Source organism: Coregonus clupeaformis, unplaced genomic scaffold, assembly GCF_020615455.1.
Source record: "Coregonus clupeaformis isolate EN_2021a unplaced genomic scaffold, ASM2061545v1 scaf2181, whole genome shotgun sequence".
Lineage (NCBI taxonomy): Eukaryota > Metazoa > Chordata > Actinopteri > Salmoniformes > Salmonidae > Coregonus > Coregonus clupeaformis.
Window position 1 is genome coordinate 3669 of NW_025535635.1, and position 18059 is coordinate 21727.

Sequence of the window (18059 nt, forward strand, 5' to 3'; positions counted from 1 at the left end):
ACCCTTTTGTAATTTAATAGGATCTCTATGGAGTCGACCACCAGACGACATGGACAGATAAACTGTCTTTCTGTGTGTGTGTGTGTGTGTGTGTGTGTGTGTGTGTGTGTGTGTGTGTGTGTGTGCTATATGTCATATGGAGAGAGCACCACTTTCTTCCTCACACAACATCAATAAATTAGAGTACCAGCCACACAGTGATCATATCTTTGTTATCTCATCCCAGCTAGGGAGGCCAATGTAAATGTAATTTTCTTCCATGCTTTTTTCTGTATCGTTATATCAATGCTAAGCAGGGCATTGACATGGACCATCATAAAGAGAGAGTGTAAATCACCCCTACCACTAGTGCTCTCAACAGACATATACTGTTGCTACTGCACTATAGAAAAAGCCTCTGCTCCCCATTACATTCAGCTAGCTGCAGTCTGTTTATTTTCTGTTGTCTATGATCCCTCTTTTCTCCTCTGTCTAGCATATAGCATCACTTAGGCCGTTGGTTAGAGTTGCTGTGATGTAGATAAGGCCTCTCATCCCTGACTGATATAAACCAGGCCGTTAGCTAGCTGCGCTGCTGTTGGATGTTGCCGCGCTACAGATGAATAATTCAGTTGTCATTAGTATGCGCAGTGTCACAGGTCTCTCTGAGCGCCTTTATGACAGCCAGCCTGCCGTCGCCTCTTGTCTGGTTAACATTCACGACCCATGGTCCTGCCGTCGCCTCTTGTCTGGTTAACAACCATGACCCATGGTCCTATAGTCGCCTCTCGTCTGGTTAACAACCACGACCCATGGTCCTGCCATCGCCTCTTGTCTGGTTAACAACCACGACCCATGGTCCTGCAGTCGCCTCTCGTCTGGTTAACAACCACGACCCATGGTCCTGCAGTCGCCTCTCATCTGGTTAACACCTACGACCCATGGTCCCGCAGTCCACCTACACCAACCATTAGTGTGTGAGTGTGACGTGTGTGCCTGTGTGTGTGTGTGTGTGTGTGTGTGTGTGTGTGTGTGTGTGTGTGTGTGTGTGTGTGTGTGTGTAGTGAGTGCATGTGGTGTGTGTTTGTGTTTGTGTGTGTGTGCGTGCATACCTGCAAACCTATCATTAGTGGTCTGAGTGAAGTGGATAAGCTACTGTGATCCATCCAGGTACCTACAGAGGTGTTAGCCTATCACGTTGTGTGAGCTTTTATCACTAATTGCCTCAGCGGATGACACAGAGTAATTATCAGGCTGACATGTAGCTCTTCAAATCTGACACTAACAGGCGCTGAGCCAGGGAGGCTTCCTATCTCTTATGCTACATGTGGCGGCGATCTGCTTTTAATAGTGCAGACATAGAGGAGGTGTGAATATAGATGTGTTGCCATGACTCTTGCCCACTGGCCTGCATGTATTCACTGAGTAGACTATTGGACTACAACAAGTATGTATTCTGATTGCTAACAGTAGTAATATGTTGAGTGTGGCACTTGATAATCAACTGTATAATCATACTCAATGTGGAGTGACTGACCTGTGCTCAGCCACCCTCTCCTTGCAACATGATGCAGGCAGGCAATAGATGAGAAAACAAAGTGCTGCAATAGGGTGAAGGCAGAGGTTGAATATGAGTACAGGCAGAGAGAGAGATGGAGAGAGAAGGAAAGAGAGAGACAGACATACAGATGTAGGATCTTAATTTGAGCCAGTTTGCTACAGCAGGAAAATAATTCTGCAGCAACAGGAAATGTGAATTATGATGTGGATTATAATGAATGGACATTTTTTGTAGGGGTTGATACATTTTATGTTTGGGCAAATCAAGTCTGACATTTTAAAATGGAAATTACAAACTTTAGAAGCCTTTTGTAATACAATACAAGTTTGCATTTCTTGCTCTGCAGTACAAATCTCAGCAACAAAAGAGTGATCAAATTAAGATCCTATATCTGTACAGACAGACAGACATACAGACATAAAGGCAGACTAGGTCTATAGTAATAGGCTGCTCCAGTGTTCTGGGTGGATATGTGGATAGGTAAATAACTTGATGATGTCACAATGCCACTTTACCAGGGATGGAGCACTAGGGAACATTATGAGGTAACATGTTGCCAAGGAAACACACTTCTAACATAATCCCAGACCACATTAAAATTGTTAGACAAGCTCAGGTAGAGCGTGTTAGCTACATCTCTCAACCTATAACTGATTTGATTGATTACAACAGTACACTACCCTAGCGTGTTATGGGTCAGACACTTAGTGACCCTGTCACTCTGGTCTCTCCTTGGGAGCAACGAAAGGAGATCCATAAACATAAAAATAAACCCAAGGAGAAGAGCATCCCTCCAGCCCTGACCTTTCTTCAGCTGTCTACACTGCTGAGCTGCATCAGGATGAAGAAGACACCATTTGATCCCTCCCAGAGTGGTGAGGGAGAAAGGCAACAACGATACACGATACGGACAACAATAATGACTCTGATACTGGTGAGTGTGAGGAGGTGTCCATTGACTAGTGCTGCTACATAGTACAATTATTTAGGCTTCACTTGGGAAAAAAAACATAATGTGTCTTGGAAATGTTTCACTTACAGGCTCTGACTATTCTGCAGGTGATGTGAAAAGGATCATGGACAAGAGTAAAGGAAAGGTTCGGAGCGAGAAAGATTGGATTGAAGTTTAGAAATCTCCTGAGTGGCGCAGTGGTCTAAGGCACTGCATCGCAGTGCTAACTGTGCCACTAGAGATCCTGGTTCGAATCCAGGCTCTGTCGCAGCCGGCCGCGACCCGGGAGACTCATGGGCGGCGCACAATTGGCCCAGCGTCGTCCAGGGTAGGGGAGGGAATGGCCGGCAGGGATGTAGCTCAGTTGATAGAGCATGGCGTTTGCAACACCAGGGTTGTGGGTTCGATTCCACGGGAGGCCAGTATAAAAAAAATAATAATATATGTATTCACTAACTGTAAGTCGCTCTGGATAAGAGCATCTGCTAAATGACTAAAATGTAAATCTCAGGAACACAAACGCAGAATGACACCGGAAACAGAAAAAGACAATAAACAAAGATCTAACTCGGTAAGACATCCAAACCTGCTTATCAATGAGGATTTGCCAATGCATTTGATAATTCATAATGACCACAATAAGGAAAACACAGTATATTGTGTTGAATTTGATACTGCTTGACAAATGTGATAATGTCACAATGCCCCTTCGGATGGGGTAGGCCCTACTAGTTAAAAAGTCTTAATGGAATCCATGGAACGTCCCAACTCTGACCTTACCCCCATTGAAGTTGAAATTCAAATGGTTAAGGTAAGGGTTAAGGTTAGAGTTAGGGTTTAGGGTAGGGATGTCTCAAGGATCTCGGTTAGCACTAACCCTAGTTATTATTGGGTAACATTTTGCCATGGAAACACACTAGAGCTCATTGGCTATTGATATTGTAGTTTGAAATATCAGTAGATTTCTAACTGATGTACTGATTGTGACCCTGAGGTCTCCCCTGTGGAGAAAGCAAAGGAGACCCAGCAGAAAGAGAAGAAGCAGAGCATCTATCCAGGTGTGGCGGCCCTGCAGCTGTTCACTCTCTTCTGCTGTGGAGGGAAAGTCAAGCTGAAGAAAACTCGTGCCTCTCAGTACAGACAGAGTAAAAAGGACCAGGACGAAGATACTGCATCTGATACTGGTGAGTGTTATGGGTTGTCTGTTGATTAGATATAGAATGATATTGCTCCACTTGGAAAGATGTGTCTTCAAAATCAAAATGTCTAAACAGGCTCAGACTGGTCTGGAGGAGATGTTACAACCAAAAAGGTCAAGGACAAGAGTAATGGAAAGGTAGGGAGGGAGAAAGACTGGACTGAAGTCCAGCTATTGAAATCATCTCAAGACCACAAACCCAGAAGTACAACACCAGAAACAGACAAGGGAACTCATTTGAGACAAAGACCGAACTCTGTGAGACAAGCAAACATGCTGTATCATATTTTATCGTGAGCAAAAGATCTTTCCCATAATGTTTTATCATTGGGTATTGCAATTGTCTTATGCAGGCAAATCAAAGGACACACCGGCAAGTGAAGACCCATGTGGAGGAAATATACATAAGACCTGACTCTCCGACTCTACCACGTGCCCACGTAAGTTACTGAAACCTGACTTACTATACGGACAGACAGAGATTCACACATCCAGGCAGTTTCCCCTCTGACCTCAACCTAACCCCCCTCTTCCTCCGGGTAGAGCTCCCTCTCCCAGTTCTCCCTGGCTAGGAACCTGGCCATGCTCCCGCTGGAGTGGCAGCTACCTGGAGTCCCCACCCTAACAGACACCTCTATGGAGAAATCCGTCCAGTAGGCCTAATGAACATTTCAATATAGCAAAAGCTATACTATGATCAATTAATAAAAACAGTTAATATTTCTGCAGCAAATGTTCACTACTGTTGATATGTGAAGCAGCATGCTTAGGTTAGGCATATGTGTTTGAATTCACCAAAAATAATAAATAAACCAAAAATATATCAAACCACTACAGGTAGGGGAGAGTGAATACATCAGCATTGAGTTCATTTGGTCAATAATGATCTATGGGCATATTACATTCTGTAATATATGAAATAACAATCACCCACAGTGAAGACAAAGCAGACATGTTCTATTTTCTCCCTCTGTCCTTCCCTCCCATGTCCTGATGAGGTTTAGATTGTCTTGTTATCCACCCATTCAACTGTTTAGCATTTTAATAACGCCTCGCAATCTCAGGGCCTAATTATTTTTGATTCACATGCTTAAAATAGAGCCCACATATCACCACATATCTGAGCGGCCTGAAGGTGCTGTGTTACTGGTGGGTTTCCAACAGATTACAGGGAGATTGGTGAAATAAGTCAACCTAAATAGGGATGATAGGAACATTATCATACTACAGCCTCATTCTCTTTGCCTATATTACAGCAGGGAGGATATATTGCTGTCATCAGAGTAATGGATTACCACACATACTGTATGTACCTCATGTTTTCACACATCATGATGTAGTCCTTGTAAGATAACTCTGGAGCGTGATCTTGTCGTTTTATCACCTTGAAGGGTGACAGAATAGTGAGCTTTATCCATGACTTTGAGAATGTAGGTATTTTATGAATTCTCACAGGTACGATTTCTGTCAAACTGCACTTTTCTGTCTCTGTCATGCCTGCGGTCACCAGATGTACAGCCTCCCCAGAGCTGCATATTCCAGTGGCCTACATGCATGGATAATGAGCTGAGAGAAGTAGTTGCAGCACATCGTTTTAGGCTACAGCCAAGCTCTATCTTTAACCTGAGAAACATCTTAGTCCTACATGAGTGCACTCTCCACAACAAAGACCAGCCTGACATCAACATACTGTTGATAAAGTAGACATTGAATTAAATCAACATAACATAGACACTGTACGTGTATTTTTGATGATTGTTAATCTAGAAAAGACGCAGAACATATTAACTCTGAAAGGGGAGAGAGAGAAGAGAGAGGGGGATGAATGGGTGGATAAAGAGGAGAGACAGTACAAGGGATGGTGAGATGTGTCCATTTATGAATTCAAATATTCAACTCCCCAATAAGAGGATCAAAGGTTCACCCAGGTGAACAAACAAACAGACATGCATGTACATACAGACATGCACGGACACACACCTACACACACAAAAACACACACGCACACACCCACTCCTCTATCCACATGAAGTGGTCAGGGCATCACAGTGATCTAGTTACAAGGACATTGAGAGAAGCCATTTCTCTGCTCTAGAGACTGTAACATTGATGAGGTTCACTGGACGCTCAAACCCACCTCCAACATGTCCGTGAAATAAAAGATGACATCATCATTTTAATCCAAGTGCTTTTCATATGAATGCACAGTTAGATAAGTATTACTACAGTGAGGACAATTAATAGAGATCCACACTCTTTTCACACTTCGGTAGGCTATCTATGCCAGGGGCTATTCTAGATCCTGAGCTATGAGAATCCCTTGACCTGGCCGAGCTCCCCTCACTGTACTGTAACACCAGGCTAACACCTATCAAGAGTAATCATGGCTTTAAGTGACCAGTCTATCCTCAGGGGGATACTCCTGACAACACATTGACAGCCAGGCTCTATTACGGTCTGTCAGCTGCTGTTTTTGCTGGCTCTGTCTTTACCCTGCTCATAGGACATGATGGACAGTAAGTGTGTGTGTGTGCGTGTGTGTGTGTGTGTGTGTGCGTGCGTGCGCTTGCGTGACATGCGCTCATGCCTATGCATGCATGCCTATGTTTGTGTGTGTCCGTGTCTGCATTAATTGTGTGTGCATGCGTTCCTATGCATGCATGCATGGGTGCACATGCATATCTTGTGTGTGTGTGTGTGTGTGTGTGTATGTGTGTGTGTATGTGTGTGTGTGTGTGTGAGTGTGTATGACTGAGGGCTGGATTCACACATCCAGGCAGTTTCCCCTCTGACCTCAACCTAACCCCCCTCTTCCTCCGGGTAGAGCTCCCTCTCCCAGTTCTCCTGGCTAGGAACCTGGCCATCCTCCCGCTGGAGTGGCAGCTACCTGGAGTCCCTCTGACCACCTCGTCTATGGCAACTAGGACAGAGAGAAAGCCATCCACTACCAACACTTCGACACAGGCGCAGACAGAAACACAGACAACAGATATGAACACAGACACACAGACCACTGCCACCTCTCAGAGACAGATCTCCATGGTGACCACCCAGTCATCAGAGACCATGACAGAGGTTCACACATCAGACTCAAGCACCCAGAACTCCACTCCTGACATGGCACTGACCCCTGAAAGCACTAAGGACATGATCGCTACTGATTAGGATGTGAAGGATGACTCTGCTGAAGATTTGATCTCCACCCTAACAGACACCTCTATGGAGAAATCCGTCCAGTAGGCCTAATGAACATTTCAATATAGCAAAAGCTATACTATGATCAATTAATAAAAACAGTTAATATTTCTGCAGCAAATGTTCACTACTGTTGATATGTGAAGCAGCATGCTTAGATTAGGCATATGTGTTTGAATTCCCCAAAAATAATAAATAAGCCAAAAATATATCAAACCACTACAGGTAGGGGAGAATGAATACATCAGCATTGAGTTCATTTGGTCAATAATGATCTATGGGCATATTACATTCTGTAATATATGAAATAACAATCACCCACAGTGAAGACAAAGCAGACATGTTCTATTTTCTCTCTCCGTCCTTCCCTCCCATGTCCTGATGAGGTTTAGATTGTCTTGTTATCCACCCATTCAACTGTTTAGCATTTTAATAACGCCTCGCAATCTCAGGGCCTAATTATTTTTGATTCACATGCTTAAAATAGAGCCCACATATCACCACACATCTGAGCGGCCTGAAGGTGCTGTGTTACTGGTGGGTTTCCAACAGATTACAGGGAGATTGGTGAAATAAGTCAACCTAAATAGGGACGATAGGAACATTATCATACTACAGCCTCATTCTCTTTGCCTATATTACAGCAGGGAGGATATATTGCTGTCATCAGAGTAATGGATTACCACACATAATGTATGTACCTCATGTTTTCACACATCATGATGTAGTCCTTGTAAGATAACTCTGGAGCGTGATCTTGTCGTTTTATCACCTTGAAGGGTGACAGAATAGTGAGCTTTATCCATGACTTTGAGAATGTAGGTATTTTATGAATTCTCACAGGTACGATTTCTGTCAAACTGCACTTTTCTGTCTCTGTCATGCCTGCGGTCACCAGATGTACAGCCTCCCCAGAGCTGCATATTCCAGTGGCCTACATGCATGGATAATGAGCTGAGAGAAGTAGTTGCAGCACATCGTTTTAGGCTACAGCCAAGCTCTATCTTTAACCTGAGAAACATCTTAGTCCTACATGAGTGCACTCTCCACAACAAAGACCAGCTTGACATCAACATACTGTTGATAAAGTAGACATTGAATTAAATCAACATAACATAGACACTGTACATGTATTTTTGATGATTTTTAATCTAGAAAAGACGCAGAACATATTAACTCTGAAAGGGGAGAGAGAGAAGAGAGAGGGGGATGAATGGGTGGATAAAGAGGAGAGACAGTACAAGGGATGGTGAGATGTGTCCATTTATGAATTCAAATATTCAACTCCCCAATAAGAGGATCAAAGGTTCACCCAGGTGTACAAACAAACAGACATGCATGTACATACAGACATGCACGGACACACACCTACACACACAAAAACACACACGCACACACCCACTCCTCTATCCACATGAAGTGGTCAGGGCATCACAGTGATCTAGTTACAAGGACATTGAGAGAAGCCATTTCTCTGTCTAGAGACTGTAACATTGATGAGGTTCACTGGACGCTCAAACACACCTCCAACATGTCCGTGAAATAAAAGATTACATCATCATTTTAATCCAAGTACTTTTCATATGACTGCACAGTTAGATAAGTATTACTACAGTGAGGACAATTAATAGAGATCCACACTCTTTTCACACTTCGGTAGGCTATCTATGCCAGGGGCTATTCTAGATCCTGAGCTATGAGAATCCCTTGACCTGGCCGAGCTCCCCTCACTGTACTGTAACACCAGGCTAACACCTATCAAGAGTAATCATGGCTTTAAGTGACCAGTCTATCCTCAGGGGGATACTCCTGACAACACATTGACAGCCAGGCTCTATTACGGTCTGTCAGCTGCTGTTTTTGCTGGCTCTGTCTTTACCCTGCTCATAGGACATGATGGACAGTAAGTGTGTGTGTGTGCGTGTGTGTGTGTGCGTGCGTGCGCTTGCGTACATGCGCTCATGCCTATGCATGCATGCCTATGTTTGTGTGTGTCCGTGTCTGCATTAATGTGTGTGTGCATGCGTTCCTATGCATGCATGCATGGGTGCACATGCATATCTGTGTGTGTGTGTGTGTGTGTGTGTGTATGTGTGTGTGTATGTGTGTGTGTGTGTGTGAGTGTGTATGACTGAGGGCTGGATTCACACATCCAGGCAGTTTCCCCTCTGACCTCAACCTAACCCCCCTCTTCCTCCGGGTAGAGCTCCCTCTCCCAGTTCTCCCTGGCTAGGAACCTGGCCATCCTCCCGCTGGAGTGGCAGCTACCTGGAGTCCCTCTGACCACCTCGTCTATGGCAACTAGGACAGAGAGAAAGCCATCCACTACCAACACTTCGACACAGGCGCAGACAGAAACACAGACAACAGATATGAACACAGACACACAGACCACTGCCACCTCTCAGAGACAGATCTCCATGGTGACCACCCAGTCATCAGAGACCATGACAGAGGTTCACACATCAGACTCAAGCACCCAGAACTCCACTCCTGACATGGCACTGACCCCTGAAAGCACTAAGGACATGATCGCTACTGATGAGGATGTGAAGGATGACTCTGCTGAAGATTTGATCTCCACCCTAACAGACACCTCTATGGAGAAATCCGTCCAGTAGGCCTAATGAACATTTCAATATAGCAAAAGCTATACTATGATCAATTAATAAAAACAGTTAATATTTCTGCAGCAAATGTTCACTACTGTTGATATGTGAAGCAGCATGCTTAGGTTAGGCATATGTGTTTGAATTCACCAAAGATAATAAATAAACCAAAAATATATCAAACCACTACAGGTAGGGGAGAGTGAATACATCAGCATTGAGTTCATTTGGTCAATAATGATCTATGGGCATATTACATTCTGTAATATATGAAATAACAATCACCCACAGTGAAGACAAAGCAGACATGTTCTATTTTCTCCCTCCGTCCTTCCCTCCCATGTCCTGATGAGGTTTAGATTGTCTTGTTATCCACCCATTCAACTGTTTAGCATTTTAATAACGCCTCGCAATCTCAGGGCCTAATTATTTTTGATTCACATGCTTAAAATATAGCCCACATATCACCACATATCTGAGCGGCCTGAAGGTGCTGTGTTACTGGTGGGTTTCCAACAGATTACAGGGAGATTGGTGAAATAAGTCAACCTAAATAGGGACGATAGTGTGTGTGTGTGTGTGTGTGTGTGTGTGTGTGTGTGTGTGTGTGTGTGTGTGTGTGTGTGTGTGTGTGTGTGTGTGTGTGTGTGTGTGTGTGTGTGTGTGTCACAGTGGATTTATACTCAACAATAATATAAACACAGCATTCAATCATTTCAAAGATGTTACTGAGTTACAGTTCATATAAGAAATATATATAAGGAAATCAGTCAATTGAAATTAATTAATTAGGCCATAATCTATGGATTTCACATGACTGGGAATACAGACATGCATCTGTTAGTCACAGATACCTTTTTTTTTAAAGGTAGGGGTGTGGATCAGAAAACCAGTAAGTATCTATCTGGTGTGACCACCATTTGCCTAATGCAGCGCGACACATCTCCTTCGCATAGAGTTGGTCAGGCTGTTGATTGTTGCCTGTGGAATGTTGTCGCACTCCTCTTCAATGGCTGTGTAAAGTTGCTGGATATTGGTGAGAACAGGAACACGCTGTCGTACACGTCGATCCAGAGCATAGGAAACAAACCTCAGTTATGACTGCAGCTGTAGGAATCGTAGTTGTTGTTCTGGTTCTCATCCTCTGTCTCTCTGGCTTCATGTGGCTCAGGTAAGTAAAAATTCATATTTTTATGATTATTATACCTTAGCACTCTGATTTGTTATTAACTTAATTCATTCATTAATTCATTCATTCATTGTAGAGCATGGCGCTTGTAACGCCAGGGTAGTGGGTTCGACCACCCATGTAAATGGCATATTATTACATTAACTTCCAGTAGAGGTCAGTAGAGAGCATAACTCACTCTGTTCCTCTTGATCTCTTTACAGGAGATTCAGAGGAGGAAGTGAAGCCACAGGAGACACACAGGTGATTCCATCAGTTACACCAGGATTTCCCAAAATAAGTCATGCCCCCCCTCATCGTCAAGCTTTGATTATTTGAATCAGCTGTGTAGGGCTAGGGCAAAAAACTAAACGTGCACCAAGGGGGTGGCCCAGCCCCAAGTTTGGGAAAACCTGAGTTACACCTCCACCTTCACACCTGCCAACATTAATTTACTGTGTCACGACAGTCTCTTTCATACCATGTTCACTGTTACTTCTCTCTCTCCTCTCTCTCTCTCTCTCTCTCTCTCTCTCTCTCTCTCTCTCTCTCTGTCTCAGAGTGTCCATCCTGACTCTAACAGTGACACGTACACAGCTCTGAACATGAGGACAAGTCACCAGAGTACGACACCCTGGCAGTAAGTGTGTGTGTGTGTCCATAACAACGTTAGAGGGAATGCTAATTCAGTATGTCTTCTTTCAGAATGTGAGGGGACTCTCCCACTGAAGACAACCACCACACAACCTGGACTGAAGAGAACCACCACACAACCTGGACTGAAGAGAACCACCACAGAATCTGGACTGAAGAGAACCACCACAGATCCTGGACTGAAGAGCTACGGTTCCAAGCCAAAGCTAGGCCTTACACCGCTATTCTCTTGCTATCATATCTAGAACGTTTTCCAGACCATGAACTTTAACTTTTGAGTAAATGCTGGAATAGATTTGTGTTTTTTCTTATAATGATAATTATGTATATTGGTGATACATGGGGATGGGTTATGTTTCTGCTTTTTTTTTACCATTTCCATATTTTTGATGATATAAATAGCCTACTTTTCTTGTGGACCAATCTATAGTTTAAGATTATATTTCTGATCTTTTTCTATGGGATTTTGCCTTTTACAGATTTTTTATGACATCAATAGTCCTACTTTCCTCAGCAACTAATATGGATAATATCTTTTTAGCTCTTGGGCCAAGTTGCTCCTGATGTGGTTAATGATGATTTACTTTGTATTGCTGTCAGACATCATTCAGCATTGTATATGTTATATTACCTAATACTATATTGTTCAGTGTCATGATATTGCTTGTTTTTTTATAAAATCATCAGTACATTACATACATTTAACCATTTGCAGTTTTTTACATTGTGGTTCAGTGTCAATACAGTATAAGCATCATGTTGTAAATAAGATCAAAGTGTCTTGTATTTCTGCATATTGGACACATGATGGCGCCATTATACCACATAACCATGAGTGGCTAGGCTAGCATTTCCTAAACTCGATCCTGGGGTCCCCAAAGGGGGCACATTTTGGTTTTTGCCCTAGCACTACACAGCTGATTCAAATAATCAAATATTGATGACGAGTTGATTACACACACACAGAGGCAGTGTTAACTGATTTGACTCATTAACCTCAGAATTATTATTTCTATTCACTGAAATGACCCTAGTTTAAAAGGATCGGACACTTTGTTTCAATTTTCGCAGAAAATGACATACCCAAATCTAACTGCCTTTAGCTCAGGACCTGAAGCAAGGACATGCATATTCTTGATACCATTTGAAAAGAAACACTTTGACATTTGTGGAAATTTGAAATGAATGGAGGAGAATATAACACATTAGAAATGTATAATTTTTGCATCATCTTTGAAATGCAAGAGAAAGGCCAGACAGTGATGTAGGAATCTAGGTGCAAAGTTTCAGATTGATCCAGTGAAGAATTACATTACAACACAATATTTCGCTAAGAGTTTTCCCAAATGTTCCGAATTGGTCAATTTGTACATTTTCAAGTACATAACTGTAGAGAACATACAAAAATGCTATGGTAATAAAAAATATATGTTTACACACTCCCAGGAATGTCATACATGATTGATCATTAGCTTCCTTACAGAAAATACACTAACCTTCACACATCTAGCCATAGACAGCAGGGGGTCAAACTGTTGAACCCAGTTCCTACATTTGAATATAAAAATTGATTTTATCAAACAAAACTATGCTACATTTGATCTCTGGGACCCTCAGGATGACAAATCAGAGCAAGCTTACTGAATGTACACTACCGTTCAAAAGTTTGGGGTCACTTATACATTTCCTTGGTTTCGAAAGAAAAGCAATTTTTTTGTCCATTAAAATAACATCAAATTGATCAGAAATAGAGTGTACACATTGTTAATGTTTTAAATGGCTATTGTAGCTGGAAATGGCTGATTTTTAATGGAAGATCTACATAGGCGTACAGAGGCCCATTATCAGCTACCATCAGTCCTGTGTTGCAATGGCACGTTGTGTTTGCTAATCCAAGTTTATCATTTTAAATGGCTAATTGATCATTAGAAAACCCTTTTGCAATTATATTAGCACAGCTGAATACTGTTGTGCTGATTAAAGAAGCAATACAACTGGCCTTCTTGAGACTAGTGGAGTATGTGGTGCATCAGCAATTGTGGGTTCGATTACTGGCTCAAAATGGCCAGAAACAAATACATTTCTTCTGAAACTCGTCAGTCTATTCTTGTTCTGAGAAATGAAGGCTATTCTATGCGAGAAATTGCCAAGAAACTGAAGATCTCGTACAACGCTGTGTACTACTCCCTTCACAGAACAGCGCAAACTGTCTCTAACCAGAATAGAAAGAGGAGTGGGAGGCCCCGGTGCACAACTGAGCAAGAGGACAAATACATGAGTGTCTAGTTTGAGAAACAGATGCCTCACAGGTCCTCAACTGGCATCTTCATTAAATAGTACCCGCAAAACACCAGTCTCAACATCAACAGTGAAGAGGCGACTCCGGGATGCTGACCTAGGCAGAGTTGCAAAAAAAATACATATCTCAGACTGGCCAATAAAAATAAAAGATTAAGATGGGCAAAAGAACACAGACACTGAACTTTTTCTTTGCAACTCTGCCTTGGTCAGCATCCTGGAGTCGCCTCTTCACTGTTGACATTGAGACTGGTGTTTTGCGGGAACTATTTGTGTGTGTGAAGTGTCAATCAAAGTGTGGACCAGATGTAACTCCTCTATTCTTGACTGTCGCTCCTTTGCAGGACTGATACACACACACAGGATCATCTGTTCAGGCAAGTGCCCCGTTTACTGTCTGGCTATAAAGTACACAACGTAGGTATTCAAGTTAGAATCAGACGATTATGAATTGCCCCCAGCTCCGTCTTCGCCATAATCATAAATGAAAAAGGCAAATAAAGGCTATAATAACACAATGTGGTCATATAGTTTTACATAGTATAGTTTCAGTACACACGTCATGAGAACCCATTTTCAGTACACACTTTTTAATCAACAAACAATTCCAGATACAAACCTCCAGGTCTCAATGTTATAGTTATGGTCCCTAGATGGTATGAAACACGTTTAAAACAATCAGGGGAAACGTGTTTTATGGTACAACATATCTATACAATAAGCAATTGTTCACCCCTAAATGTACATATCACGTTATTCACACCAGTTAAAACGTGTGCTTTAGTTGTCTACCTTTATGGGTCTAAGACTGCAGGGTGGGAGATACAACCTTGAGAACAGCAGGAAGTGTGTTGGTGGTCTTTCTCTGGTCTGTAGCAGGTATGGTCTCATTCTTATCTTTTTACTAATACACTTCACATATTTTTTATTCAATCTATAGACATTTATAAAATACTATTAAACAATTCAGCATAGAGTGTTTCTGAATGTTCGTCTGATGTTCATTGTTCACTTCCTTGTTTATATTTAGAGCTGTTCTTCACACCTCACACGTTAAAGGTGTTTGTGGTTTCAATCTGAACACAGCTCAGTGTAGGACAAAGTGCTTGCGAATGAACAGCAAAACAAGTGTGTTTGTGTCAGCAGCACTGTTGCAGCATTACATGTTTGAGCTGACTTTAATGTCCTTTTGACGTATGACTGTGTTTCAGTGGTACTGGGTCAGAATGGCTGGAGTGTGACATACACCTTGAAGGGGTCAACAGTGAAGCTGTCCTGCTCTTACACATATCCCAGAGGTCATAAAGTCACAACAACCTTCTGGTTCACTAAAAATTATGCTGAGGGGAATCCTGTGAGTCTGATTGATGACCCATACTACAAAGGTCATGTGACGTACCATAGAGATAAGAAGAATGACCAAAGGTATGTGGACACCTGCTCTTCGAAAATCTCATTCAAAAATCAAAGGGGGGGACCAACTCCATATTGAGGTCAGGGCTCTGTGCAGGCTAGTCAAGTTCTTCCACACCGATCTCGACTAACCATTTCTGTATGGACCTCGCTTTGTACACGGGGCATTGTCATGCTGAAACAGGAAAGGGCCTTCCCAAACTGTTGCCACAAAGTTGGAAGCACAGAATCGTCTAGAATGTCATTGTATGCTGTAGCGTTAAGATTTCCCTTCACTGGAACTAAGGGTTCTAACCCGAATCATGAAAAACAGCCCCAGACCAATATTCTTCTTCCACCAAACGTTACAGTTGGCACTATGCATTGGGGAAGGTAGCATTCTCCTGGCATCCGCCAAAACCAGATTAGTCCGTCGGACTACCAGATAGTGACGTGTGATTCATCACTCCAGAGAACGCATTTCCGCTGCTCCAGAGTCCAATGGCGGCGAGCTTTACACCACTCCATCAGACGCTTGGCAATGCGCATGGTGATCTTAGGTTTGTGTACGGCTGAACTCGATAGAGAGTGTTGGTTATTTTCACTCGGTCCCGTTCTGTGAGCTTGTGTGGCCTACCACTTCGTGGCTGAGCAGTTGTTACTTCTAGACATTTCCACTTCACAATAACAGCACTTACAGTTGACCGAGGCACATCTAGCTGAAATTTGATTAACATACTTTTTGGAAAGATGGCATCCTATGAAGATGCTACGTTGATAGTCACTGAGCTCTTCAGTAAGGCCATTCTACTGCCAATGTTTGACTATAGAGAGTGTCCACATACTTTTGTATATATAGTGTGACATAAATAGGCCTACATTTCTCAGCGACTAATGGATAATATTGATAACAGCTTTTTAATATTTCTAGCTCTTGGACCAGGTTTCTCCTGATGTGTTTAATAATGATTTACTTTGTATTGTTGTCAGACGTTATTGCATATTTTATATTAATTCTTATTTTATTATTATGTAATACCATATTGTTCAGTGTCATGATATCACTTGTTTTATCATCACATTTTTCATTATTACCTATTTTAGATATATTAAGTACATGTTTACCTTTGCAGTTTTTACAGTTTGGTTTAGTCTCAATACAGTATAAGCATCATGTTGTAAATAAGCTCAAAGTTTAAGATAATAAATACATTGATTATTTGCTGAACTATTAATACATTGATTCATAACTATTTCCACTCTGCTGTTGTTTCTTGTATTTCTGCCTATTGGACCCATGATGGCACCATTGAACAGATCAACACTTACATGTGCTGGTCAGCTGTTTGTTAACTGCACCTGCCCGCAATTGCTAATAACCCATCAACAACCGCCCGACTATATGTGATAAAGTGAAAATCTGAGGTCCTCACCCAACCCTAACCCGCAAATATAGAAAATGTACTATAGGCTACAGTCAAAGACGGCAGAATGATTTGTTGACAGGGGTGCAGGATTTAGACATGTTTCTGCTTATAATATCCGACATTTTGGTAGGCTATTTGTTAGTCAACTTGTCTATATATAACCGGATATAACCGCGGGGACTGTGGGTTATGAGTCAACTCGGCCATCACTACACTACATATCCCTGAGGGCTCGGATCAAGCCCCTCTCCTCTTCTCTCTATACACCAAGTCACTCAGCTCTATCATATCTTCACATGGTCTCTCCTATCATTACTATGCAGATGACACTCAACTACTTTTCTCCTTCCCCCCCATCTGACACCCAGGTGTCGACACGCATCTCTGCGTGCCTGGCAGATATCTCAGCTTGGATGTCGGCCCACCATCTCAAGCTCAACCTCGACAAGACAGAGCTGCTCTTCCCGGGGAAGGCCTGCCCGCTCAAAGACCTCTCCATCATGTTTGACAACTACGCTCTCTCCCTCCCTCCCCTGTATGATCTGGGCATAGTATGGCTGCACTACCAGACCCCACCACAGGGGACATAGTATAGACAGGCTGCACTACCATACCCCACCACAGGGGACATAGTATAGACAGGCTGCACTTCCAGACCCCACCTCAGGGGACATAGTATAGACAGGCTGCACTACCAGACCACACCACAGGGGGCATAGTATAGACAGGCTGCACTACCTTTTAGGACTATGCTATTGGTTCCATTGTACTTTTGGGACTATGCTATTGGTTCCATTGTACTTTTGGGACTATGCTATTGATTTCCATTGTACTTTTAGGAGTATGCTATTGGTTCCATTGTATGTATTTGGACTCTGCCTGCTGTTTGTCCTCCTGTCCAGGGGGTGGAGATGGAGAGCATCAGGCTGGTGATCAGGTACCCAGACCGCTGGATGCAGAGAACCCCTCCCTCTCCTCAGAGGACCAACCCTATAGGCCTCAACACTTCCTCAGCCTCCCAATACACCTCCACAGGGTAAGGACATCTGTCTCTGTCAAAACATCAACTATCATTTATAAACATATATAAGCATTTATATAATGGGTTAATTATGATTTATTCTGAAGTTCATAACTTTTGCCACAGAAAAAATGACAAATGCCGGATTGTGCAGGCGGGAGCACAGGCATGCGGGGGCAGGTGTTTTCATGTGTCCTCTATAGAGATAGATAGAGGACTCTAGTGCCCAAAACCCAGTTTTAGCACTCTCTTTCTCTCTCTCTCTCTCTCTCTCTCTCTCTCTCTCTCTCTCTCTCTCTCTATCTCTCTCTCTCTCTCTCTCTTCAATTCAATGTAAGGGCTTTATTGGCATGGGAAACATATGTTAACATTGCCATAGCAAGTGAAGTAGATAGTAAACAAAAGTGAAATAAACAACAAATATTAACAGTAAACATTACACTCAGAAGTTCCAAAAGAATAAAGACATTTCAAATGTCATATTATGTATATATACAGTGTTGTAACAATGTGCAAATAGTTAAAGTACAAATGGGAAAATAAATAAACATAAAATGGGTTGTATTTATAATGGTGTTTGTTCTTCACTGGTTGCCCTTTTCTTG

The 18059-nt window shown here is 42.5% G+C and overlaps 1 protein-coding gene across 1 annotated transcript; it reads left to right on the top strand.

Moving 5' to 3' along the window:
- Positions 1 to 2425: 2425 nt before the first annotated feature.
- LOC123488329 lies at positions 2426 to 9582 on the top strand. Its single transcript, XM_045219240.1, has 7 exons — positions 2426 to 2474; positions 2582 to 2637; positions 3004 to 3063; positions 3487 to 3676; positions 3767 to 3948; positions 4044 to 4130; positions 9090 to 9582. The coding sequence occupies exons 2-7, from the start codon at positions 2617 to 2619 to the stop codon at positions 9504 to 9506; spliced, it is 957 nt and encodes a 318-aa protein (XP_045075175.1). The 5' UTR covers positions 2426 to 2474; positions 2582 to 2616; the 3' UTR covers positions 9507 to 9582.
- Positions 9583 to 18059: the final 8477 nt, after the last annotated feature.